Source organism: Pogoniulus pusillus, chromosome 32 (assembly GCF_015220805.1).
Source record: "Pogoniulus pusillus isolate bPogPus1 chromosome 32, bPogPus1.pri, whole genome shotgun sequence".
NCBI classification, from domain to species: Eukaryota; Metazoa; Chordata; class Aves; order Piciformes; family Lybiidae; genus Pogoniulus; species Pogoniulus pusillus.
The window spans coordinates 2337739-2364867 of record NC_087295.1 but is presented as its reverse complement, the minus strand read 5'-3'; the positions used below and the strand labels follow the sequence as shown (position 1 = coordinate 2364867).

Sequence of the window (27129 nt, the reverse complement as noted above, 5' to 3'; positions counted from 1 at the left end):
GGCTGCACACAGCCTCAGCCAGCCTGGCCTCAAACACCTCCAGGGATGGAGCCTCAACCACCTCTCTGGGCAACCCATTCCAGCCTCTCACCACTCTCCTGCTCAACAACTTCCTCCTCAAGTCCAGTCTGACTCTCCCCACCTCCAGCTTTGCTCCATCCCCCTATATTTTAACAGGCTATCTACAACTGTTTAGCTGCTGCACTTAGCTTTCAGGCATCTTGACCCTCAGTCCTGCAGGTGATTCTACTTAATCATTTCTTTTTTGCTCTGTTCCTAACCCAATATTTGTGTCTCTTCACTCTTCTCCTACAAATAATGAATGCAAATCCTTTTCCCCTCTTTTTCTAGATGACAAAGGTAGCTGAGTTTTAGGAAGGGATCCTAACTGTATTAATTCTATTTCTAAATTCACTGCTCTCCTATCAATAGTGAATACAAATTCTTTTCTCCCCAGTATTTTTCTTCTAGGTTATAAAGGTAGCTGAATTTCATTTTTAGGTGGAGATCCTAACTGTATTCATCTTATTTTCTACTATTGATTCACTTTGCTCCTATCAGTAGTGAATACAAATTCTTTTCTCCCCATTATTTATTTTCCAGCTTATAAAGGTAGCTGAATTTCATTTTTAGGCAGGGATCCTAACTGTATTAATTCTATTTTCTCCTTTAATTCCCTATTTTCTCCTGTTAATTCATTTTTCTCCTTCTAACAGTGAATACAAATCTTTTCCTCCCCATTATTTTTTCTTCTAGGTTATAAAGGTAGCTGAATTTCACTTTTAGGCAGGGATCCTAACTGTATTACTTCTGTTTTCTCCTTTTAATTCCCTATTTTCTCCTGTTAATTAACTTTTCTCCTACCAACAGTGAATACAAATCTTTTCCTTCCCATTATTTATTGTTTCTAGCTTATAAAGGTAGCTGAACTTCATTTTTAGGCAGGGATCCTAACTGTATTAATCTTATTTTCTCCTATTAATTCACTTTTCTCCTATCAATAGTGAATACAAATTCTTTTCTCCCCATTATTTATTTTCTAGCTTATAAAGGTAGCTGAATTTCACTTTTAGGCAGGGATCCTAACTGTATTAATTCTATTTTCTCCTTTAATTCCCTATTTTCTCCTTTTAATTCACTTTTCTCCTACCAACAGTGAATGCAAATCCTTTCCTCCCCATTATTTATTTCTTCTAGCTTATAAAGGTAGCTGAATTTCACTTTTAGGCAGGGATCCTAACTGTATTACTTCTGTTTTCTCCTTTAATTCCCTATTTTCTCCTATTAATTAATTTTTCTCCTACCAACAGTGAATGCAGATCCTTTCCTCCCCATTATTTATTTCTTCTAGCTTATAAAGGTAGCTGAATTTCACTTTTAGGCAGGGATCCTAACTGTATTACATCTGTTTTCTCCTTTTAATTCCCTATTTTCTCCTATTAATTCATTTTTCTCCTACCAAAAGTGAATGCAAATCTTTTCCTCCCCATTATTTATTTCTTCTAGCTTATAAAGGTAGCTGAACTTCATTTTTAGGCAGGGATTCTAACTGCATTAATTCTGTCTTCTAAATTCCCTTTCTCCAATCAATAGTGAAGATAAATCCTTTCCTCCCCATCATTTTTTGGGTTGTTTTCTAAGTTCTAAAGGGAGCTGAATTCCATGTTTAGGCAGGGATCCTGACTGTATCAATCCTATGAATATCTGTAATGCAGTGCTCAGCCTGTCACAGCCATTTGGCATCACTTGGTGCTGTTGTGCTCAAGAGCAGTCAGTTTGTCCCACTGAGTCTTGTCATTTCCCAGACCTATCTCTTGGTTTCTTGTTTTACTCTCTGATTTATCAGTGGTCATTTCAGTGATCTCTGCTTTCATAGAATCAAGCAGGTTGGAAGAGAGCTCCAAGCTCAGCCAGCCCAACCTAGCACCCAGCCCTGCCCAACCAACCAGACCATGGCACTAAGTGCCCCAGCCAGGCTTGGCTTCAGCACCTCCAGCCACAGAGACTCCACCACCTCCCTGGGCAGCCCATTCCAATGCCAATCACTCTCTCTGACAACAACTTCCTAACAACATCCAGCCTAGACCTCCCCTGCCACAACTTCAGACTGTGTCCCCTTGTTCTGTTGCTGGGTGCCTGGCAGAAGAGCCCAACCCCACCTGTCTACAGCCTCCCTTCAGGTAGCTGCAGACAGCAATGAGCTCTGCCCTGAGCCTCCTCTTCCGCAGGCTGCACACCCCCAGCTCCCTCAGCCTTTCTGATGGCCATTAGCAAGATTCTCATGCATCTGAGGAGGATTCAGCATCCTGCTTTCACAGATGTGGTTTGGAGAGCACTTGCACGGTTTGGCAGGTGGTTTTTGGACAACACTTGCATGATCTTGGCTCTCTTTTTGCATTTGTGTTTCCTCCAGAGAAGCCACAACCCATCTATGTAGTACCTGAGTGAAAATGTCTCTTCTTGATACCCATTCTCTGCCTCTGTGATGTTTAGTGAAGGTTCATTCTCTAAATAAACTGTTCTGGATATGAATTAATTCCTGGAAGTAATCCAAAAGCTGCTAAAATGAGTTTGCAGTGCCCCAGGTGGATGCAGGGGTTGAGGAGGGGATGGTTACTGCCTCGCAGTACACTTCAAAGCTCGGTGTAGAAGGGGAAAGAAAAATCTCTGCAGGTGCTGCCTTATGCTTACTGGATTGGTTTGATTGTCTGAAAGCCACTCTTGATGGCTTCAAAGTCAATCCAGGGCTTGTGTAGTGCAGAAACAAAGAATGTGACTCCCTGCTGTCCTTTTCCTTTTATTCAGAGAGGACCGTTTCAGCCACGGTGAGGTAAGAGTCTTTCTGCTCCATTTCCTTCTTATGTAAATGCTCAGATGAAACACACATTGCAGTGGTATGGATCACAGGATGTTAGGGCTCTGTGTCTGCATGTTTAATGTATTTCAGCATTAGATCTTATTGGGAGTCTTAGAAGTGTTGCTGAGATGTTAATTCTTTGTGCAAATGTGAGCCTCAGTAAGTAATAACCAAGAAAGGTTATGGACCACCCTGTTGCTTTTCATACAGTGACTGCAAAATGTGTCTCTTTATGGGTTATGGTTTGCTGTGGTGCTGGTGTAGCTGATGTGCTTGCAGGCTCACAGGATGTTAGGGGTTGGAAGGGACCTCTGGAGAGCTTCCAGTGCAACCCCAACCCCTGCCAGAGCAGGACCAGAGAATCCAATGCAGGTTGCACAGGAACTCGTCCAGACAGGGCTGGAAAAGCTCTAGAGATGGAGGCTCCACAACCTCTCTGGGCAGCCTGTGCCAGGGCTCTGGGACCCTCACAGTCAAGAAGTTCTTCCTCATGTTGAGGTGGAACTTCCTATGCTGCAGTTTGCATCCCTTGCCTCTTGTCCTAAGCCAGGGCACAATGAGCAGAGGCTGTCCCTGTCCCTTCCTGCCCCCCAGCCCTTAGCTATTCATAGACACTTAGACATATAAATAAATAAAATGGAAAGGAATAAAACACAAGGTTAAAGAAAATACCAAAGTTCACTTCTGGAGCCCTGTTGAACAATGCATTTAGGCCTGCATTTTCCATTTCTAAGTCAAGAAAAAGTCTTGCACAGTTCTGGGATGCAATATTCCAGGTGAGGTCTCAGCTGGGCAGAGCAGAGCCTTTCAGCCTGGTATTCCATGACCCTATGAGTCTGAGCCTGGGTCTGATATGTTACACAGGAAATGCAGCTGCATGTTTAAGGCAGAAATGGCCCAATACTCTCTTTGTGAGTCTTGCTTTCCCTTGCAGCTGGTGTACCATGCCTTGCAGCTGTTGGCATTCAGTGTCCTAGCAATTCTAATCATGAGACTGAAGCTGTTTCTGACGCCACATCTCTGTGTTATGGCTTCTTTAATGTGTTCAAAACAGGTAAGGCTGTTTTATTTTTAATCCTATCTCAGTGCTTCAGAGTATTACCCAGGTACTTGTCCTGAAGAAGGTTTCTTTGTGTTTTAATTGCTGAATCTGAGAGCAGCAATCCACTGACCCAGGCAGCAACGAGCTGGCAGAGGGGAGGTTGAAACTGGATGGTAGGAAGAAGTTGTTTGCAGTGAGGGTGGTGAGACACTGGCACAGGTTGCCCAGGGAGGTTGTGGAGCACAGAATTGATTATTCCTTTTATCCACACAGTGGTTTTGTAACTTTGATTCCCCTCTTTTCACATCTCCTTAGAGCTCACTGCCTTCTGTGATTGGTTTGATATTGTGAAGGCATTTAGCTGTCAGTGGCACATCTGCCACCTGTGTCACAACTGGAAGAGCAATGAGACAGAGCTATGCAAAGAGGAGGATATTGTCCCTTCTTAAGGCAGCTGAACAAATGATTGCTTCCCAGAAATCTCAGTTGCTTCCCTGGATTTTCCTTTAGGGATCAACAATCCTTTACAATGCTGCACAGGCTACCCAGTGCCATTCTGCTCAAATGTTGTGCTCATCACTTCCTTGATGCTTGTTTTATCACTTGGCATGGGTAGAAGCACTGAGGGTCTGCCAATATGAAATGAATCTTCACAGTGAACATGGAAAACACTGAAAAAGAGGGCTGCAAGAGTCTTCAAAAAGTAACTTTGGTTATCCCCTTTGGGACTTGAGTGTTGAGGCTTCTGAGACTTTGGTTATCCCCTTTGGGACTTGAGTGTTGAGGCTTCTGAGACTTTGGTTATCCCCCTTGGGACTTGAGTGTTGAGGCTTCTGAGACTTTGGTTATCCCCCTTGGGACTTGAGTGTTGAGGCTTCTGAGACTTTGGTTATCCCCCTTGGGACTTGAGTGTTGAGGCTTCTGAGACTTTGGTTATCCCCCTTGAGACTTGAGTGTTGAGGCTTCTGAGACTTTGGTTATTCCTCTTAGAACTTGAGTATTGAGGCTTCTGAGACTTTGGTTATCCCCCTTGGGACTTGAGTGTTGAGGCTTCTGAGACTTTGGTTATCCCCCTTGGGACTTGAGTGTTGAGGCTTCTGAGACTTTGGTTATCCCCCTTGGGACTTGAGTGTTGAGGCTTCTGAGACTTTGGTTATCCCCCTTGGGACTTGAGTGTTGAGGCTCCTGAGACTTTGGTTATCCCCCTTGGGACTTGAGTGTTGAGGCTTCTGAGACTTTGGTTATCCCCCTTGGGACTTGAGTGTTGAGGCTCCTGACACTTTGGTTATCCCCCTTGGGACTTGAGTGTTGAGGCTCCTGACACTTTGGTTATCCCCCTTGGGACTTGAGTGTTGAGGCTTCTGAGACTTTGGTTATCCCCCTTGGGACTTGAGTGTTGAGGCTTCTGAGACTTTGGTTATTCCTCTTGGAACTTGAGTATTGAGGCTTCTGAGACTTTGGTTATCCCCTTTGGGACTTGAGTGTTGAGGCTTCTGAGACTTTGGTTATCCCCCTTGAATGTTGAGGCATCTGAGAAATTCCATTTCCTCCAGACTTGGAGTATTCTGTAAGGCTCACAGGGATTATTTCCCAGCCTTAATGAGTTACTCTTGAAGCATTGGTGTCACCTTAAGTGTTCTGCTTAAGTAAGAGCAGTGAGTGGACATCTGTAATGCAAACCAGAAGCAGCCAAGCAAGCAAAAGGCATACTGGAATGGTTCTGCATGTGGAAGAGGAATGGTTTTGCATGTGGAAGAGGTATTTGGGGTGTGATGTTCTTTCAGCCCCTAGCATGAATCTGTATATGCTCACTTACCCCAATCCTAGAGTGGCTCAGGTTGGAAGGGACCTTGGAGGTCATCCACTCCAACCTCCCCACCATGGGCAGGGACACCTCTCAGCTAGACTCAGCTGCTCAAGGTCTCTCAGCCTTTCCTCCTCACAGAGATGCTCCTGGCCCCTCAGCAGCTTCATAGTTTCCACTGGACTCTCTCCAGTAGTCTCTCTAGAACTAGGCAACCCAGGGCTGGGTGGTAGGTTGGACTGGATGATCTTGGACATCTCTTCCAACCTGGTTGATTCTATGATTCTAAGGTCTCACCCAGCCTGGCCTTGAGCACCCCCAGGGAAGAGGCAGCCACAGCCTCCTTGGGCAACCTATTCCAGAGTCTCACCACTCTCCTGCTGAAAAACTTCTTCCTCAGCTCCAGTTTAAAGCTGCATTTTTGGCGAGGTAGCTTGAGAGTTTTAATAACCATTTATGGTTAATTTGTGATGCTACCTAATGGGAGTAGTTAGCTGAGTGGGAAGTTCTCCTCTGGAATCTATCATTTCACTCTTTAATTTCAAAGATGAGTAAAGGTGTTCTGAGTTGAATGTATTTCTTTAGAGCATTTTGAAATGGGAAGCTTCTAACAGTCCCAGGGAGAGAAAGAAACAAACCATACTTTGCCTTTCCTCTGGAATCTATCATTTCATTCTTTAGTTGCAAAGATGAGTAATGGTGTTCTGAGTTGAATGTATTTCTTCAGTGCATTTTGAAATGAGAAGCTTCTAATAGTCCCAGGGAGAGAAAGAAACAAACCATCCTTAGTCTTTCCTCTAGAATTTATCATTTCATTCTTTTACTCATCTTTGAAACTAAGGTGTTCTGAGTTGAATGTATTTCTTTAATGCACTTTGAAATGGGAAGCTTCTAATTAACAGCCCCAGGGAGAAAAAGAAGCAAACCATACTTTGTCTTATTTAAGGCTTGTGTCAGATGTAGGTGAGATAATGCATTCTTATTCCAAACTAATCTGCAGCACAGCAAATTTGGTTCCATCTTTCTTCTAAACTGCCTCTTCCTTCTGTTCATGAGTGTTTGGTAAGAGCAGATTAAGAGAAAATGCAAGGGTCATCTTTTTCAGTTCAGGGGAGGGAAGAATTGGATATAAAGCAACTTGAACTCTCTAACCCCAAAATCTCTCTCCATTTTGGGGGGGAGGGGGAAGTTTTCAGTACAATCTCTAATCCATATACTCCAGCTACAAACTCTTGATGTAAATGGGGGAATAAAATACTCCTGATAGCATTATTGACTCGTTTCTGCTTGCACAGGTTGACACCTGAACTGCTGCATTCATGTCAGGTTTCTATTTGGTTATGTAGAGTTAGAAATATGATGCCCTCTATTTGATAAACCTGAGTGCTTCTTATGAGGCTCACAGGATGTTAGGGGTTGGAGGGCACCTCTGGGGTTCTTCCAGTCCCCTCCTCCCCTCCCGCCAGAGCAGGAGCAGAGGATCCAGCGCAGGTTGCACAGGAACACATCCAGACAGGGCTGGAAAGGCTCCAGAGAAGGAGACTCCACAACCTCTCTGGGCAGCCTGTGCCAGGGCTCTGGGACCCTTACACTCAAGAAGCTCTTTCTTATGCTGAGGTGGAACTTCCTGTGCTGCAGTTTGCATCCCTTGTCCTATGCCATGGCACAATGAGCAGAAGCTGTCCCTGTCCCTGCCTTCCTGCCCCCCAGCCCTCAGCTATTGATAGACATTGCTGAGATCCCCTCTCAGCCTTCTCCTCTGCAGACTAAGCAGCCCCAGGGCTCTCAGCCTCTCCTCATCAGGCAGTGCTGCAGCCCCTTCAGCATCCTTGCAGCCCTCCCTTGGACTCATCCAGTAGATCCTTGTCCCTCTTGAACTGGGGAGCCCAAAACTGAATGCAGTATTCCAGGTGGGGCCTCCCTAGGGCAGAGTAGAGGGGGAGGAGAACCTCCCTTGATCTGCTGGACACACTCTTCCTAAGGCACCCCAAGGTCCCATTGGCTTTCTTGGCCACCAGGGCACATTGCAATGCCATGCAGAACTTGTTCTAGTTGGAGGTGTCCCTGCCTGGGGCGGGGGGTTGGAACTGGCTGAGCTTTGAGGTCTCTCCCCACCTAAACCATTCTATGAACTTGGTGCCCAGCAGCGCTCCCAGGTCCTTCTCCATGGGGCTGCTCCCTAGCAGATCACCTCCTAACCTCTGCTGCTGCAGCTTCTCATTCCTTCCCAGGTGCAGGAAGCTTAGTGAAGAAGCAAGTAGCAGAGATGTTTGATGTTGTAGTGTATGTTGGGTTCCCTCCAGCTCAATACAAATTGTGTTGCATACAAGGTGACAAAATAGCTGTCTGGAAGTTAATCGATTCTTGCATTTCAGTTGTTTGGATGGCTCTTCTGTAAAATCCAGCCCAAAACCTTGGTCTTTGCTATTTTAGCATTGATGGCAATAGAAGGATCAGCAAACCTGCAAACTCAGTGGAACATCATGGGAGAATTTAGCAATTTGCCACAGGAGGAGCTGTTAGAGTGGATAAAAGTCAGTACCAGACAAGGTAAAGCATTTGAGAATGTGTTGATGTTCCCTCATTGACTGTGAGATACAGAGCTGGGCATGGATGACTGCAGAGGAGTTGCTGCTGTCTCTGGCTTTGCCTTGGGACTGTGCTAAAGCCATGGCTGAGTTGGATGTGCTTGTCCATGTGGAAACTGTCTCTGGCTTTGCTTGTGACTATGCTAAAGCCATGGTTCAGATGGATGTACTTGTCCATGTGGAAACTGTCTCTGGCTTTGCCTTGGGACTGTGCTGAAGCCATGGCTGACTTGGATGTACTTGTCCATCTGGAAACTATGTCTTGGGACTGTGCTAAAGCCATGGTTGAGTTGGATGTGCTTGTCCATGTGGAAACTATGTCTTGGGACTGTGCTAAAGCCAGGGCTGACTTGGCTGTACTTGTCCATCTGGAAACTATGTCACATGAAAAAAACTACCAACAGCTTTCTGTGTTACACTCCAGGCTACCAGTCACAGAATTAACCAGTTCAGAAAAGACATCTGAGTTTGAGACCAACCTGTCACCTAACCCCTTCTAATTAACCCATGCCTCATCCAGTCTCCAAAGAAGCACACTCCATGTCCTCTCTGAGCAGCCTGTTCCAGGGCTCTGGCACCCTCACAGTGAAAAACTTTTATCCTGATGTGGCACCTCCTCTGCTCCAGCTTTCCCCCACTGCCCCTTATCCACTCCTTGGCCATCCCTGAGCAGAGCCTGGCTCTGTCCTTCTGCCACTGCCCTGCACATCTTTATCAACGTGAACGAGGGCAGCCCTCAGGCTTCTCTGCTCCAAGCCCCAGCTCCCTCAGCCTGCCCTCACAAAGAGATGTTCCTCTCCCTTAATTATCTTTGTGGTTCTGTGCTGGACTCTTTCAAGCAGTTCCCTGAGGTCCTTCTTGAACTGAAGGGTGCAGACCTGGACACAATATTGCAGGTGCAGCCTCACCAGGGCAGAGGGCACCTCCTGGTGCCACGCAGTGCCTGTTCAAAGAGAGTACCTTACCCTCTTGCTATGTTCTTTTACAGGGCTGCTGTTTAGATGTTTGAAGATTGCTCCTTTTGCTTTTGCTGCTCGATTCCTCATTCCAAATGTGCCTTTCCTTCTGTGTTTCAGATGCAGTTTTTGCAGGAGCTATGCCTACAATGGCAAGTGTTAAACTGTCCACGCTTCGTCCCGTGGTCAATCATCCTCACTACGAAGATGCAGGACTAAGGTAAATGGTGAAGCTGAGGATCTGGTTTGATTGGCAAACACCACCTGAAAGCAAGTGGCACTGTTAATTCACACTGCAGTTACCTGGTGAAACAAAAAAAAGCCTTCCTGGCCAGTCCAAAACCTGAAGCTTACATTTTGATGCTCTGTTACCAGCTGACTTTTTGTGCTTCTCTTTTTGAAGGGCCAGGACTAAAGTTGTGTATTCCATGTACAGCCGAAAACCTGCCAAGGAAGTGAAAAGAGAACTGACCAAACTAGGAGTCAATTACTACATTCTGGAGGAGTCATTGTGTGTAAGCAGAAAAAAGTGAGTTGCCTGCCTCCCTGCCTGCCTGCCTCCCTGCCTGCCTGCCTGCCTCCCTGCCTGCCTGCCTCCCTGCCTGCCTGCCTCCCTGCCTGCCTGCCTCCCTGCCTGCCTGCCTCCCTGCCTGCCTGCCTCCCTGCCTGCCTCCCTGCCTGCCTGCCTGCCTCCCTGCCTGCCTCCCTGCCTGCCTGCCTGCCTCCCTGCCTGCCTCCCTGCCTCCCTGCCTCCCTGCCTGCCTGCCTCCCTGCCTGCCTGCCTGCCTGCCTGCCTGCCTCCCTGCCTGCCTGCCTGCCTGCCTGCCTGCCTGCCTGCCTGCCTCCCTGCCTCCCTGCCTCCCTGCCTCCCTGCCTCCCTGCCTCCCTGCCTCCCTGCCTCCCTGCCTGCCTCCCTCCCTGCCTGCCTCCCTCCCTGCCTGCCTCCCTCCCTCCCTGCCTGCCTCCCTCCCTGCCTGCCTCCCTGCCTCCCTCTTAAAACGTTGATGCACTGTTCAAAAAAGTGGTGTAAGATTCATCTCAAGTAGCAGGTTTGAAACGTCTGATCTGAGCTTGCTGTATTAAATGTCCAAACTGCATTTCAGTCCAATGTCTTGTGATACATTCCTAAGTGTGGTTAAGTTCACCTGCATTGGTAAGCCTGTGGGCTTTGTGTGCACCTGAGAAGCTGTGGGTTACCTAGTTAGAAACTTACAAATGTCTTTCATGTAACATAGAGAAAAGATTCCCAAAGGACAGCTGCAGGGATCCTACAGGAAGGCTGCAGAGAGATTTCTCCTAAGGGTGTCTAGCAATAAGACAATGAGAATGGTTTGAAGCTGAGGGAGAGTAGGTTTAGCCTGGATCTTAGGAAGAAGCTCTTCAGTCTGAGGATGTTGAGTCTCTGAAATAGGTGGTCCAGGGTGGTTGTGGCTGCTTCTCCTTGGAAATGTTCAAGTTCCAAGTTGAATGAAGCTTTGATCAACTAAATCTAGTTGAGAGGTGTCTCTGTCATGCCAACAGCCTCCCTGGGCAGCCTATTCCAGAGTCTCACCACCCTCAGACTGAAAAACTTCTTCCTAAGATCCATTCTAGATGGATCATGGCACTTAGTGCCATGGTCTAGTTGACTGGATAGGGCTGGGGATAGGTTGGGCTGGATGATCTTTGAGGTCTCTTCCAACCTGGTTGATTCTGTGATTCTAACTCTCCTCTCCCACCTCTTCAAACCATTCCCCCTCATCCTCTTGCTGGGAAGAGTCCCTCTGCAGCCTTCATGTAGGATCTCTTCAGGTATTTGAAGGCAGCTCTAAGATCCCCTTGGAGTCTTCTCTAGACTGAACAACACACTCATAGCAGAGGTGCTCCAGTCCTTGATCATCTTTGTAGCTCTCCTCTGGACTCCAGCAGCTCTGTGTCCTCCTCCTGCTAGGAGCACCAGAATTGGAGGCAAGATTGGAGGTGAGGTCTCAGCAGAGCAGAGTAAAGGGGCAGGATCCCCCAGCTCTTGCCCTGCTGCCCACACTCCTCTGGCTGCAGCCTCAGATACTACTTCCCTTCTAGGCTCCCTGATTGATTGATGTTTACTGATCTTTGTGATCTGCTGAGAATCTTTAGCATAAAGTTAGACTCAGAAATGTAGATCAGATGTTCCTAGAGGGGGTTACAATAAAACTGAATGCAGCAAACATTCCTCATTAGATGGAGAGAGGGGAATATAGTAACAAAAGATGAGGAAAAGGCAGAGGTACTTAACACCCTCAGTAGTGGGACAGGTTGGCTCCAGGACAGCTGGCCTCCTGAGCTGGCAGATGGAGTCAGGGACCAGTGTAGTCCCCTTGTAATCCAGGAGGAAGAAATAAGGGACCTGCTGGACCACTTGGATCCTCACAAGTCTATGGGACCAGATGGGATCCATCCTAGGGTGCTGAGAGAGCTGGCAGACAAGCTATGATTCTAAGCTTTGGGCTTTTGGATGTCATTTCCTCACCTCTCTTCTTTTCATTTCTGTGTTTTCTAGGCCTGGTTGCAGCATGCCTGAAATTTGGGATGTGGAAGATCCTGTTAATAGTGGCAAAATCCCTTTATGTACCCTCCTGAGTGAGGATTCCAGGCCCTACTTCATCACAGTGTTTGAAAACAGCAATTACAGAGTCTTGAAGATTCCAAAGGAATAATATTCCAATGCCAAGAGTAACTCTTCAGAGTTCTAAATCAGAAATAACCTTTTTTTCTACTAGACTTAAAATGGGAAAAAGAAACCAAACCCACAAACAAAAACACCCAACCCAACCAACAAAAAAGCCACATCTGGTTTTACTTTTTAACCATTTGAAGTGAATTCTGATTATATAGAAATACCTTGAAGCTAACAGTTAGTGGATTTCTGTTTCAGGGTCAGTCCCTTGAGATTTGCTATGCAAATTGAGTCTATGTTTGCACATTTTACTGAACACTGATCCAAAAACCAAACAGAGAGTTAAAAAAAGGTAGCTGTGGGGAAGTGTCTCCATTCTCAAACCCAAGGCTGGTGTGAAATGGGACTGTCAAGGGTGGCTTAGCAAAGCAAGGTTTAAAGCTTTGGTGCTAGCAGCTAGAGGAATGGTGCTATAGCATCTGGCATCACCTTTCCCACATCACTTTCATTACCATCACCCTTCTGGGCAAGGTAATGGTAGGAATTCTCTTTCGAAACTCACTGCTCATGTCCTGTTTCTTTGTTTTCTTTTTCCTTTTGAGAAAGTTAAGAACATTCCTCAGTTTGGATCCCTTTTAAAGCTTGCTTTTGAAAGGGGGAAGAGTTTGTAGGCAGGCTTTGAAACTCCATTCTTTAGCTTGCACGCTCTTGGGAGTTTTTAGTGACAATAGAAAGAACCCCAAGAGTAAGAAGGGTTAATATTTGCAGTGAGCACTGCTTTGGGCTTCTCAGTGTCCAAGGATTTTGAAGCATTCTTGTGCCAGCTTGTTCTGAATGCAACTTTTATTTGTTTTAAGGGGTTAAAAAAAGAAGCAGCTTTATTCAGGAAACAAAACAAATCTGTCCTAGCCTTAGAAAGATACTAAAAGAAATCCTTCACTGCCTTAACAAGACCTTCAGCACCTCACCTGATGAGAAACTGCTTTTTCAAAGTTGATACCCTGTTTTCTTTCTCCCTCCTCCTCCTCCAACTCCCTCCCCTGTATTAGGTCCTGCCTGGATTTTATCAGCAACAGGAGAGAAAAAGGAGATGAAGCCAACTGTGATAGGAGTGCAGTCAGCTGGTTCTTAGAATTGTAGAATCAGTCAGGCTTTACCTCTCTCCCCCAGTTCTTCTTCCCATCCTACCTGTCTGGATGTGATCCTCTGTGGTCTGTGTTAGTGTTGTCCTGCTCTGGCAGAGGGGGTTGGACTCAGTGATCTCCTTGGGTCCCTTCCAACCCCTAACGTCCTTGTGAGCCTGTGACCTAGAAGCAGAGGTTGGAGGTGCAGTGTGTGAGTGGCTGGGTGAGTTTCAGCTGCTAGCTGGCTCTAAACCAGGACAGATACCAAGAATCATAGAATCAGTCAGGGTTGGAAGGGACCACAAGGATCAGCCAGTTCCAACCCCCCTGCCATGCCCAGGGACACCCTGCCCTAGAGCAGGCTGCACACAGCCTCAGCCAGCCTGGCCTCAAACACCTCCAGCCATGGAGCCTCAACCACCTCCTTGGGCAACCCATTCCAGCCTCTCACCTCTCTCCTGCTCAACAACTTCCTCCTCACCTCCAGCCTGACTCTCCCCACCTCCAGCTTTGCTCCATTCCCCCCAGTCCTGTCACTGCCTGACACCCTAAAAAGTCCCTCCCCAGCTTTTTTGTAGCCCACTTCAGATCCTGGAAGGCCACAAGAAGGTCACCTGGGAGCCTCCTCTTCTGCAGCCTGCACAGCCCCAACTCTTTCAGTCTGTACTCAGCAGAGCTGCTGCAGCCTCTGAGCATCCTCCTGGCCCTTGCAGTGACACCAATCAGGTAATTTAGAGCATTCACTTCCCAAGGGGACAAGGAAACCCCAGGGAGTGGTTTAATTGACCAGGTAGTGTTTTGGTTTTGTTCATTGCCACTAAGGGAATCTCACAGCAGTTGTGATTCTAAGGTATAAGAAGACTTTTAAATGTCTTTCTCTGTGCTATCATTCATGTTTTGGTTTGCCTTGAGTTATGTGTTCAGGCATCAAATCTGCTGACAAGGAACTAGTGGTGGTGTTTAGCCCTGATAGCATCTGGCAGTGTCAGATGCTCTTTGGGAGGGGGTAGAATCTATCAGACTGCTAAGTGTCAGTGACTTACTCAAGTAGTAGTGGAACAACTGATCAGTATTCTGAGACTTCTTATTTTTATAAGAGCTGTTTTCTGGAGAAGGGGGGAGGGGGAGAATGGCTGGAAAAGGAATTAGCTTTTTAACTTTTACAGAGTAGATTTTGGGGGGGAAATTTCTATGAGGAAACTCTCACACACAAAAACCCAAACGAAAACCACCCCACAATTAAAAAGGGCTTTGGGGAAGTCACTTTGCTAAACTGAATTCAAGGAAGAAGTGGGGAGGGGAGAAATATCTTTCTATAGAAACATGGTGACTTGTGCTACAGCACAGCAAAAGGTACTGTATTTTTATGAAGTTTATGCCAACTGTTGACATGTGCTTATGTGGTTAAATAAAAAAAGGTGGAAGTTGTCCTCCTCCTGCTGCTGGATTTTGCCTTTCTGCTCATCAGGTCACGCCTTGAGTGCTGTGTCCAGATCTGGGCTCTTCAATTCAAGAGAGATGTTGAGGTGCTGGAAGATGTCCAGAGAAGAGCAGCGAGGCTGGGGAGGGGCCTGGAGCAGAGCCCTGTGAGGAGAGGCTGAGGGAGCTGGGGGTGTGCAGCCTGCAGAAGAGGAGGCTCAGGGCAGAGCTCATTGCTGCCTTCAGCTCCCTGAAGGGAGGCTGTAGCCAGGTGGAGTTGCTCTCTTCTGCCAGGTAAGCAGCAACAGAACAAGGGGACAAAGCCTCAAGCTGTGCCAGGGGAGGTCTAGTCTGGATGTGAGGAGGAAGTTGTTGGCAGAGAGAGTGATTGGCATTGGAATGGGCTGCCCAGGGAGGTGGTGGAGTGTCTGTGCCTGGAGGTGTTGCAGCCAAGCCTGGCTGAGGCACTTAGTGCCATGGTCTGGTTGGTTGGCCAGGGCTGGGTGCTAGGTTGTGCTGGCTGAGCTTGGAGCTCTCTCCCAACCTGGTTGATTGTGTGAAGTTTAAGGCAGTTGCCCTCAGCAGATAGCCAAGGGTGCAGCTTCCTTCTAAGCAATGCAGGGATGTCCTTCAGGTATTTAAACCAATCTCAGACCCCTCTTCCAGGCCTTTGTTTTTGGAGTATCAGTGAAGGAATATGTGAAAACAGAGAGAATATGTCACAGAGTCATACAATCAGCCAGGCTGGAAAAGAATAGCATCACAGAATCGTTGCCTCCCCAGGCAGCCTGTTCTGGTGTTCCACCACCCTCATAATAAAGAAGTTGTTCCCAATATGCAATCTAAATCTGCTCCTCTCTAGTTTGAAACCATTGCTCCCCATCTTACCCCTACAGGCCTCTGCAATCAGTCTCTCTGCATCCTTCATCCCCTTCAGGTACTGGCAGGTCTCCTCAGAGCCTCCTCTTCTCCAAGCTGACCAAGCCCAGCTCCCTCAGCCTGTCCTCATAGCAGATATCCTCCTATCTATGTGTCATCTGTACTGTGAGGGAAGAGTAGGATAGCAGACCTGGTGTGAGAGGGGAAGTCTTTACTGTTTGAGTATTAATAGAGTTCAGATGTGAAGGAAGAGTTGGAGGCATGAAATGGAATGGAGAACTTCTAAATCTGAGAGCTGCTCAGCCCTTGCTTGGGCAGGGAAAGCTCTGGGTGCTGTGCTAAACACGTTCCCAACTCTAGTTCTATCACATCAGCATTTCTACTCCAGTTTGCAGCCAAAGGTTATGGATAAACTCTGTGTAGCAGAGCTTTAAGCTGACCTGTGGGTCAAAGCAGGGCAGTAGAAAGGATTTACAGCATCAGGCAGCATCTCCTTCCTGCTCAGCAAATTGGCTGCCTTCTGATCTTGTGCTGTAATGGCCTATTATTGACAAAATGCATTTAATGCCCCAAATCAGCTGTTTGAATGGGTTCATCTTGCAGCAGTTCAACAGCTTTATTGCTTCCCCTGGCAGCATGGATAGAAGACTTATTGAAAATAGATGATGGAGATGAAGGGGAAGGCAAAGAGTGCCTGAGTAATACTGGTTTCATACCTGGCTGAGGAGCTGGAGCAGGATTGCCTGTGGCTAGCAGGGTTGTCAATGTATGAATTGATTCTGGAGTGCAAGCAGTGCAGGTTTGGGGCACAACAACCCCAAGCAACACCACAGGTTTGGGGCAGTGTGGCTGAAGAGCTGCCTGGTAGAGGGGGATCTGGGGGTTGTAGTAGGCAGGAGCTGAGTGTGAGCCAGCAATGTGCCCAGGCAGCTGAGTGTGTGCCCAGGCAGCTGAGTGTGTGCCCAGGCAGCTGAGTGTGTGCCCAGGCAGCTGAGTGTGTGCCCAGGCAGCTATGTGCCCAGGCAGCTGAGTGTGAGCCAGCAGTGTGCCCAGGCAGCTGAGTGTGAGCCCAGCAGTGTGCCCAGGTGGCCAAAAAGGCCAAGGGCAACCTGGCTTGGATTATAAATGCTGTGTCCAGCAGGAGCAGGGAGGAGATTGTCCCCTTGGACTCACCTCTGATGAGACCACACCTTGAGTGTTGTGTTCAGTTCTGGGCACTGCAATACAGGAGAGATGTGGAGGTGCTAGAGCCAGTGCAGAGGAGGGCAAGGAAGCTGGAGAAGAAATCTGATGAGTGACTGAGAGAGCTGGGGATGGGTAGTGTGAAACAGGAGGCTGAGGGCAGACCTCATTGCTGCCTGCAGCTACCCTAAGGGACGTTGTGGAGAGGCTGCTGCTGGGCTCTGCTCACAGGTAACTGGAGACAGAACAAGGGGGAATGGCCTCAAGCTGAGGCTGGGGAGGTTTAGATTGGACATTGGGAAAATTTTTTCGTGGAGGTAGTAGTCAGGGATTGGAATGAGCTGCCCAGGGAGGTGCTGGAGTCACCCACCCTGGCTGTGTTTAAGGGTGGTTTGGATGTGGTGCTTGGGGCTATGGTTTCAGGTGAATCTTGTAGAGCAGGGTTCTAGGTTGGACTTGGTGATCCTGAGGAGCTTTTCCAGCCTGGATGTCTCTGTGATTCTGTTTGGCCTGGTTGGCAGGAAGGCTGAGGTTAGCTTTTGGCCTGAAGAACTTGGAAGCATTTAAAGGTGATGCTGAGCCTGAAACAGAATGACTTTTAAAGAGAACAGCTCTGTGCTTTCTGCTGTTGATCCAGAAGAAAACAAGGCATTGGAGTCCACTCTTCAGGCTCTCATTTCCAGAGCTGGAGCACAGAATTCCTCCTTGTGTTGCCGATCACTGCTGTGTTTAGACATCTGAGCAGCAGCATCTGCCTGTTACTCAGCAACTGGTTGCTCAGCTTCTCTGACTACAAGTCCCTGGGGTGTCTTAGGATGCAGTTGGCAAATGTTATTTGCAAGCAGTTAGTGGTTTTGCTGTCTGAGTTCTGTAAAAGAGATCCCAGCCCCTACTGGCTTCTATAGTTTAACTGCTTCTAAAACTCCCAACTTCAGCAGGCAAGGGCCTGGAACAGGTCATCTTGAGTGGCATCACAAAGCACCTACAGGATGGCCAAGAGATCAGGCCCAGCATGGCTTTAGGAAGGGCAGGTCCTGCCTGACCAACCTGATCTCCTTTTATGATCAGGTTCCCTGCCTGGTGACCGTGGGGCAGGCTGTGGATGGAGTCTGCCTGGACTGCAGCAAAGCCTTTGACACTGTGTGCCACAGGCAGCTCCTGGCACAGCTGGCAGCTGGTGGCTTGGGCAGATTCACTCTGATATGTGTCAAGAACTGGCTGGAGGGGCTGGGCCCAGAGAGTGGTGGTGAATGGAGCCACATCCAGCTGGCAGCTGGCACCAGTGGTCTGAAGGGTGGCTATCAGGATGATGGATCCAGTCTCTTTGCAGTGATACCAAGTGATGGGACAAGGAGCAATGGACACAATCACAGGAGGTTACATCCCAACATGACAAAAACCTTTCTCACTGTGAGGGTGACAGAGCCCTGGAGCAGGCTGCCCAGATTGATGGTGGAGTCTCCTGCTCCAGAGATCTTCAAACCCCACCTGGATGCATTCCTGTGTGACCTGCCCTAAGTGGTCCTGCTTTGCAGGGGAGGTTGGACTCGATGATGCCTGGAGGTGCCTTCCAGCCCTTAGTTTTCTATGACATGTGCTTATCTTTTTGCCAGCCTGGTGAATTTAGATCAACTTCAGTAGCCTCGAGAGAGTCCATTGGCTTCAAAGCCCACAGAGAGCTGCTAGACAAAGGACCTAAGAAGCTGCCAGCCTTAAAAGCTGTGTCCCAGGGTGCCCTCCTTTCCTTTCTCAGCAGCCTTGCTTGGTAAGTGCATGGAGGTCGTAGAATCAAGCAGGTTGGGAGAGACCTCCAAGCTCAGCCAGCCCAACCTAGCACCCAGCCCTAGGCACTCCACTAGACCATGGCACTAAGTGCCTCATCCAGGCTTTGCTTGAACACCTCTTCCTGCTCTCTTGCTGTCTTTTGTGGAACAATGAAGCTGAAGGAAGCAAAGATACCTGAGGAAGGAGGATTTGCTCTAGCATGACCTAGAGCTCAGCTCATGCTTTCAGACACCTTCAGCCTGCGGAGATGATGGCCTGGAGAGAAACATTAAGTGAGTACATTGCTAAGAGTCTGTTGTGAAGGAGAAAATGAGATCAACTTTTATCAGTCAGAGTTTGGGTGGCATTTGAGAAATGCTAAATTAACCTTCAAAATGTCTCCAAATATCTTGTTTAGGAAAGAAGGGGGAAAAAAAGGGGGGGGAAGAGGAGAAAAAAGGAGGAAAGTCAAAGGCATTTATTCTGGCTAACACTGACAAGAGATGAGTGCATGTAAACAAATCCCCTCAAGCATCCATGAGCATATTTCCTCAGCTGCCAGCATTTCATCAGGTAGTGAATAATTTCCACATCTGTCTTTAGTGAGCAGAAAAATGCTGCTGCTTGAGCCTGAAGGCAGAGCTGGAGCAGCATCTCTAAACTAATCCTGGGTGCAGATAAGCACAGAGAGCTTATTAAAAAGAGCTTTGAATGCTCACAGAATTGCCTTTCCTGTTCCAATTAGAAGGAACAAAACCAGGCTGAAAGCTCAGGTTTTGTTGATAGTAGAAGTTTGCCATTAGTTTGAGGGCTGTAAAAGGAAAGGAAGTGAAAATGGGATGCAAAATGTATCTGGGTTCACTGCTGTGAAGAGACTCAGCAGCCTGCCTTGTGCTTGGAGGTCACAGAGAATGGTAGAGGTTAGAATCTGGAATGTCAGAGGCTGGAAGGGGCCTCAAAAGGTCATCTGGTCCAGCCCCCCTGCCAGAGCAGGAGCACCCAGAGCAGATCACACAGGAACACATCCAGATGGTTCTTGAGTATCTCCAAAGAGGGAGACTCTGCCACCCTCTCTGGGCAGCCTGTGCCAGGGTTCTGTCAACCTCACAGGGTAAGAATTCCTCCTCGTGTTTAAATGAACCTTCCACCATTGCCCCTTGTGCTGGCACTGGGCATCCCCCAGCAGAGCCTGGCTCCAGCCTCCTGCCACTCACCCCTCAGGCATTTATAAACATGGAAGGCATCTCTGGGAATCTTCTAGTCCAACCCTCACTGCTAAAGCAGAGTCACCTAGAGCAGATTGCACAGGATCATGTCCAGGTAGGTTCTGGAAGTCTCCAGAGGAGGAGACTCCACCACCTCTCTGGGCAGCTTGCTCCAGGGCTCTCTCACCCTCACAGGTATGAACTTCTCCCTTAGGTTTAGCTGGAGCTTACTGTGTCCCAGTTTGTGCCCATTCCACCTTCATAGAATCAACCAGGTTGGAAGAGAGCTCCAAGCTCAGCCAGCCCAACCTAGCACCCAGCTCTGCCCAACCAACCAGACCATGGCACTAAGTGCCCCAGCCAGGCTTGGCTTCAACACCTCCAGGCACAGCCACTCCACCACCTCCCTGGGCAGCCCATTCCAATGCCAATCACTCTCTCTGCCAACAACTTCTTCCTGACATCCAGCCTAGACCTCCTCTGGCACAACTTGAGACTGTGTCCCCTTTTTCTGTTGCTGCTTGCCTGGCAGCAGAGCCCAACCCCAACCTGGTTGCAAGCTGTTGCTGGACACCGCTGAGAAGAGACTGTCCCTCCCCATCACCTTCACATCCACCTTTGGACACTGATAAGTATCAGTAAGATCCCCTCTCAGTCTTCTCTTCTCCAGGCCAATCAGTCCTGGGTGTCTAAGTTTCCTCTCCAAGGACATCCTGTTCATGTCCTCCCACACACAAGACACTGACTCACAGCTCTGTCCTTTCACAGAGCATGGCTCAAGCACATCGAAGCCCTAGGATGCTGCTGGAGCCGTGAAGGGAACAGACTTTCCCTCCCTGCCCTGGTTGCTGGAGTCCTGTGTGCTGAGGCTTTCCCAAGGCAGCCTTGCCCATCACATCCTGGCACTTGGACAAGGGGAGCTGTCGAGTTGTTCTGAAGCAGAACATCTCAATAATCACACTGGGCTGTGCTCCCCAGGAGAACCTGCTGGATACACTGCCTGCAGCAAGGATTAACGCTCACTAATCCTCCCTTCAGGAGGGGGAAAAAAAGGCTCAGGTGCTTGCCAAGCTGCAGTGAGCCAGTTTAGTCTCTCTTTCCCTTTCCCCCTCCCCTTTTTCCCCTGTCTTGCTTCTTTTTCTTCCACCAAATCCTTCTGCAGATGACAAAAGCAGATCTGAGCAATCAGAGTGACTCAGCTGTAGAGCTATAAGCAGTCCACGGTGCAGATTGAATTTGCACTGGGTGATGTGGTTGTGCTGTGGGAAATGACAAATGGGCTCTTCCCCTACGTGCTGCAGGCAGAGGGCCACGTGCCAAGGTTGGCAGCAAGGCAAAGTGGCAACTGGCATCCTCAGGTGGGTTAGAAACCATCTGCCCCTGTGTCCTGTTCTATCGGCAGAGTTAACATGAGACAGATCCCCCCAGAGCAATGTGTGAACAGGGAGCTCTTTCCTAGGAACAGGGCAGCCTGGGCCAGTCGAGGATGCTCCTGCTTCACTGCAGGAGGGGTTGGCTTAGATGACCTCCAGAGGTCCCTTCCAACCCAGGCCAGTCTGTGATTCTGTAAGGGTGCAGGGGATGCATCCCTCAGCACCACAGCTCCAGGCCTTTCAAATACCTGCAGGGGTGGTGGGTGATGGGTTTAAATCAGATGAGAGGAGATTTAGCTTCTATGTAAGGCTGTTTTTACACTGAAGGTGCTGGGGCACTGCCCCAGGTTGCCCAGAGGGATGGGAAATGCCACAGCTTCCCTGAGCAGCCTGTCCCAGGGCTTGGCAGCTCTTTCTGCAAAGAAGTTTTCCCTAATGCCCAGCCTCACTTTGCTCCCTGGGATAGGACAAGGAGCATGGATGGAAGCTGCAGCACAGGAGGTTCCAGCTCAACACAAGGGGGAACTTCTTCACTGTAAGGGTCACAGAGCCCTGGCACAGGCTGCCCAGAGAGATTGTGGAGTCTCCTTCTGTGGAGCCTTTCCAGGCCTGTCTGGATGTGTTCCTGTGTGTCCTGAGCTAGATTGTGTGGTCCTGCTCTGGAAGGGAGGTTGGACTGGATGACCTCCTTGGGTCCCTTCCAACCCCTAACATCCCATGAGCCTGTGAACCTAAACCTTCCCTGGCACAACTTGAGCCTGTTTCTTGTAGTCTAATTGCTTGTTACTTGGGAGAAGAAACTGCTCCCTACCTTGCTTACAGTGTCTCTTAAGTAGATGAAAGGAGCAAGAAGGTTCAGGCTGTGTGGGGTTGGAATGGACCTCTGGTGGAGTCGCTGTCCCTGGAGCTGTTCAGGGCAGGACTGGACGTGGCACTTGGTGCCATGGTCTGGCCTTGAGCTCTGTGGTAAAGGGTTGGACTTGATGATCTCTGAGGTCTCTTCCAACCTTGGTGATACTGTGAGATCTTCAAGTCCAACCTCCCTTCCAAAGCAGGACCACATAATCTAGTGCACAGGAGCACATCCAGATGGGTCTGGAGAGTCTCCAGAGAAGAAGACTCCATAACCTCTCTGGGCAGCCTGTGCCAGGGCTCTGGGACCCTTACAGTCAAGAAGTTGCTCCTCATATCGAGGTGAAACTTCCTGTGCCACAGTTTACATCCATTGCCCCTTGCCCTACCACAAGGTCTCCCCTGAGCCTCCTTTTCTCCAGGCTAAACAACCCCAGGCCCCTCAACCACTCCTTTCTCCAACTCCTCCTTACAACAAGAGGCCCAAATCTGAGTGCAGTGTTGAAGATGCAGCCTCCCTGGTGCTGAGCGCAGGGGCCCAATCCCTTCCCTGCTCCCCTTGGCCACACTCTTTCTGCTCTCATTTTCCAGTGAGGGAGGGCTGTTGAGTCATGTTTAGACAACAGGAAGCCCTCAGCTTTGTCAGGAGGTATCAGAGATGAGCAATCCACTGTTTCTCATGGTAATTCCTTCCACTACTTAAAGATTTTTGCTGCTCAGATGCGATTCTAGTGCCTGATTTGATTTGTAGGCTTCAGCTTTCTACCACTGATGTAAACTGCCTTGCTCCACTAAACTTAATTTTCTGCTACTGTGCTTTTTTTTTTCCCCTCCTCCTCCCTCCCTGTGAAAGTTCCCAGGTGCTGTTATTGGCAATCTTGTTCTAGGCAAAAAAGATTGATCTTGACATTTCTTACTGGAGGAGATTTCCTTCCATCCCCAGATGGGATTGTGCCTCTTTTCTGGCAGGCTCCTCCAAGCTTTGTAAAAGCATCTCACAGAGGTGTGATTTCCACTTCTCTACTCCCCATTGTGTGTGGAACAGTGTGACAAAAACCCTTTACCTCTTTGCCCTGGTCCCCTTTCATCCTCTGGTCACACTGGGAGCTCAGCCTAGGTTGTTCATTATTATCCTCTCTAGATCCTGTCTACTTTTGTGGTTTCCAGCACCACTTTTTTCCAGCCTTTTTTCCCCTCTCCTGGATGCATCACTTGGGGGACAGTCTCAAGTTGTGCCAGGGCAGGTCTAGGCTGGATGTGAGGAGGAAGTTGTTGGCAGAGAGAGTGACTGGCATTGGAATGGGCTGCCCAGGGAGGTGGTGGAGTGGCTGTGGCTGGAGGTGTTGAAGCCAAGCCTGGCTGAGGCACTTAGTGCCATGGTCTGGTTGTTTGGCCAGGGCTGGGTGCTAGCTTGGGCTGGCTGAGCTTGGAGGTCTCTTCCAACCTGCTTGATTGTACAATTCATTTAAGTGCTTGTTCCCATCCCATTACTCAGGTTTCTCTTGGGGGATACAGTGTCAGTGTGCAGCTTCTCCTCTCAGCACTTTGGCCAACTCACAAAAGCCTCTGCAACCCAGTTTTGAAATGTCAGCCTGATTTGAGGTGGTGGTGAAACGAGTTCAGCCCTGCCCAAAATAGCAAATGTAAACACGTTCAGCAGCTCATCTTCTCCTCCAGCAGAGCCTCAGCACCCTCCTACTGAAAGCAGCCAGAAGAAGCTGCCTGCCTCGTGCTGTAGCTGGCTTCACCTACCAGCAACACTTCTTCACCACCCAACAGGGCCTCCTCCTCCAACAATGTGAACCAAAGTTCACCCTGCCTTTAGCTAAGAGAAGAAATCAAATTGGTTAGATACTTCCCAAAGAAAGCAGCTTCACTGCCTTCAGGCAAAGTCTCCAGCTGGGCAGACTGCTTAATCTTCTGCAATTACTCTGCTAATTATGAGATGAGAGTTCTGCCTGCTTCCTGGTGATGGATCGTGGTTCAGGATGGCTGCCACAGGGATTCTGGTGTGCATGGCTGGAGGGTGAGCTGAGGAGAGCCACCAGATCGCCAGCAGAAGGTGGTAAAGGCCTGCTGAGATGCCTGAGGGGAGAAACTGGCTCAGAACCTTAGCCAGATTCAGACATGTAATGCTGGATTCCCTTCTGGTTCACTGGGTCCCAGTGTGAGCTGCTGCCCCTGTGGCTGCTGCTGAGGTGTCTCATGTCTCTGGGTTTGGAAGGAGCATTTACTGTTGCTTTGTAGCATCAGTCTTGCTTACCAAGCAGTGCTCTTCAAGAAACCTCAGGCAGGTTCAACTCCTTGCCAGGAGATGCCTTTCTTGGTGTAGGAAGGAAGCTGGGCTAGGAGAGAAGGAAGGGAAGCTGGGCTAGGAGAGAAGGAAGGAAGGGAAGCTGGGCTAGGAGAGAAGGAAGGAAGGGAAGCTGGGCTAGGAGAGAAGGAAGGAAGGGAAGCTGGGCTAGGAGAGAAGGAAGGAAGGGAAGCTGGGCTAGGAGAGAAGGAAGGAAGGGAAGCTGGGCTAGGAGAGAAGGAGGGGAAGCTGGGCTAGGAGAGAAGGAGGGGAAGCTGGGCTAGGAGAGAAGGAAGGGAAGCTGGGCTAGGAGAGAAGGAAGGGAAGCTGGGCTAGGAGAGAAGGAAGGGAAGCTGGGCTAGGAGAGGAGGAGGGGAAGCTGGGCTAGGAGAGAAGGAAGGAAGGGAAGCTGGGCTAGGAGAGAAGGAAGGAAGGGAAGCTGGGCTAGGAGAGAAGGAAGGAAGGGAAGCTGGGCTAGGAGAGAAGGAAGGAAGGGAAGCTGGGCTAGGAGAGAAGGAAGGAAGGGAAGCTGGGCTAGGAGAGAAGGAAGGAAGGGAAGCTGGGCTAGGAGAGAAGGAAGGGAAGCTGGGCTAGGAGAGAAGGAAGGAAGGGAAGCTGGGCTAGGAGAGAAGGAGGGGAAGCTGGGCTAGGAGAGAAGGAAGGAAGGAAGGGAAGCTGGGCTAGGAGAGAAGGAAGAAAGGGAAGCTGGGCTAGGAGAGAAGGAGGGGAAGCTGGGCTAGGAGAGAAGGAGGGGAAGCTGGGCTAGGAGAGAAGGAAGGGAAGCTGGGCTAGGAGAGAAGGAAGGGAAGCTGGGCTAGGAGAGAAGGAGGGGAAGCTGGGCTAGGAGAGAAGGAAGGAAGGAAGGGAAGCTGGGCTAGGAGAGAAGGAAGGGAAGCTGGGCCAGGAGAGAAGGAAGGAAGGGAAGCTGGGCTAGGAGAGAAGGAGGGGAAGCTGGGCTAGGAGAGAAGGAGGGGAAGCTGGGCTAGGAGAGAAGGAAGGGAAGCTGGGCTAGGAGAGAAGGGGGGGAAGCTGGGCTAGGAGAGAAGGAAGGGAAGCTGGGCTAGGAGAGAAGGAAGGGAAGCTGGGCTAGGAGAGAAGGAGGGGAAGCTGGGCTAGGAGAGAAGGAAGGAAGGGAAGCTGGGCTAGGAGAGAAGGAGGGGAAGCTGGGCTAGGAGAGAAGGAAGGAAGGAAGGGAAGCTGGGCTAGGAGAGAAGGAAGGAAGGGAAGCTGGGCTAGGAGAGAAGGAGGGGAAGCTGGGCTAGGAGAGAAGGAGGGGAAGCTGGGCTAGGAGAGAAGGAAGGAAGGAAGGGAAGCTGGGCTAGGAGAGAAGGAAGGGAAGCTGGGCCAGGAGAGAAGGAAGGGAAGCTGGGCTAGGAGAGAAGGAGGGGAAGCTGGGCTAGGAGAGAAGGAAGGAAGGGAAGCTGGGCTAGGAGAGAAGGAAGGGAAGCTGGGCTAGGAGAGAAGGGGGGGAAGCTGGGCTAGGAGAGAAGGAAGGGAAGCTGGGCTAGGAGAGAAGGAAGGGAAGCTGGGCTAGGAGAGAAGGAGGGGAAGCTGGGCTAGGAGAGAAGGAAGGAAGGGAAGCTGGGCTAGGAGAGAAGGAGGGGAAGCTGGGCTAGGAGAGAAGGAAGGAAGGAAGGGAAGCTGGGCTAGGAGAGAAGGAAGGAAGGGAAGCTGGGCTAGGAGAGAAGGAGGGGAAGCTGGGCTAGGAGAGAAGGAGGGGAAGCTGGGCTAGGAGAGAAGGAAGGAAGGAAGGGAAGCTGGGCTAGGAGAGAAGGAAGGGAAGCTGGGCCAGGAGAGAAGGAAGGGAAGCTGGGCTAGGAGAGAAGGAGGGGAAGCTGGGCTAGGAGAGAAGGAAGGAAGGGAAGCTGGGCTAGGAGAGAAGGAAGGGAAGCTGGACTAGGAAAGAAGCTGGGCTAGGAAAGAAGGAAAGAAGCTGGGCTAGGCAAGAAGCTGGACAGTCTCTTCCAACTGCCATCAGTCTGTGATCTTATGCTGGATGTTTCATCCCTGGAAACACTTCAGATCAGGTTGAACAGGACCCTGAGCAGCCTGATCCAGTTGAAGGTGCTCCTGCTTGCTGCAGGGAGGTTGGACTGGATGACCTTTAAAGGTCCTTTTCAAGCCAAGCCATTCCATGATTCCATGACACTTCTGCTTTCCAGGTCCTGCAGATCACCCTAGCTCTTTCTGGGGGGATGTCTCAGGCTGCTCAAGTTTATTAAAGCTACTGAATTTTAGCCTATTTTCATTTGCTTCACTTGCATCTAAATTAACAATCAAGCTTCTAATTATGTTCCCCTGTAACTAACTCAGTCTGAGCAATCAATGATGCCTGTTTGTAAATTCCTGTCTGTGTTTCAGTGCCTGACCCTCTGGCCCCATGTTTTATGCACACTGAGAAGAACAGGCCATCAAACATGCCAGAGGATTAGCTAATGAACCATTCAGCTCTAATGCTTATCTAAATTGAGAGCTGTGTGAAAGAAATTACACTTTGCTAGAAGGAAATGAAACATATTTTACCTTCCACTAAAAAGTGCTTTTACTCCTCAAATCAATCATGTTTCCTAAGACTGAGGAACAAATTACAATCTCCACTCCTGCAGCCACAAGGCCCTGAGGTGGAAGGGAAAAGAGGTCGTTTTAATCTAGGGGGTGATTTTGCTCCTGGAAGAAGGCACCAGTGCCCACAGCATGCATTAGCAGGCATCATGGAATCAAGCAGCTTGGAAGAGGCCTCCAAGGTCATCCAGCCCAACCTAGCACCCAGCCCTGGCCAAGCAACCAGACCATGGCACTAAGTGCCCCAGCCAGGCTTGGCTTCAACACCTCCAGCCACAGCAACTCCTCCACCTCCCTGGGCAGCCCATTCCAATGCCAATCACTCTCTCTGCCAACAGCTTCCTCCTCACATCCAGCCTAGACCTGCCCTGGCACAACTTCAGACTCTGTCCCCCTGTTCTGTTGCTGGGTGCCTGGCAGCAGAGCCCAACCTCACCTGGCTACAGCCTCCCTTCAGGTAGCTGTAGCCAGCAATGAGGTCTGCCCTGAGCCTCCTCTTCTGCAGGCTGCACACCCCCAGCTCCCTCAGCCTCTTCTCATAGGAGCTTGATGAGGACTTTGGAAATAAACTTCTGGAGTTCCCACCCAAAAGAA

The 27129-nt window shown here is 49.3% G+C and overlaps 1 protein-coding gene and 1 long non-coding RNA gene across 2 annotated transcripts in view; both read left to right on the top strand.

Moving 5' to 3' along the window:
* DPY19L1 (dpy-19 like C-mannosyltransferase 1) overlaps positions 1-14436 on the top strand; it is a 62575-nt gene extending 48139 nt beyond the window's left edge. Inside the window, exons 18-23 of the mRNA XM_064169943.1 lie at positions 2806-2830; positions 3792-3911; positions 8079-8253; positions 9368-9467; positions 9651-9776; positions 11766-14436. Coding sequence (XP_064026013.1) covers positions 2806-2830; positions 3792-3911; positions 8079-8253; positions 9368-9467; positions 9651-9776; positions 11766-11922 — 703 coding nt within the window. The 3' untranslated portion in view covers positions 11923-14436. The remainder of the gene's footprint in view (positions 1-2805; positions 2831-3791; positions 3912-8078; positions 8254-9367; positions 9468-9650; positions 9777-11765) is intronic.
* Positions 14437-14651: 215 nt separating this feature from the next.
* On the top strand, positions 14652-26472 carry LOC135189497 (uncharacterized). Its single transcript, XR_010308106.1, has 4 exons — positions 14652-14719; positions 18100-18251; positions 18427-18543; positions 26335-26472. It is a non-coding gene; the product is annotated as an uncharacterized LOC135189497 (long non-coding RNA).
* Positions 26473-27129: the final 657 nt, after the last annotated feature.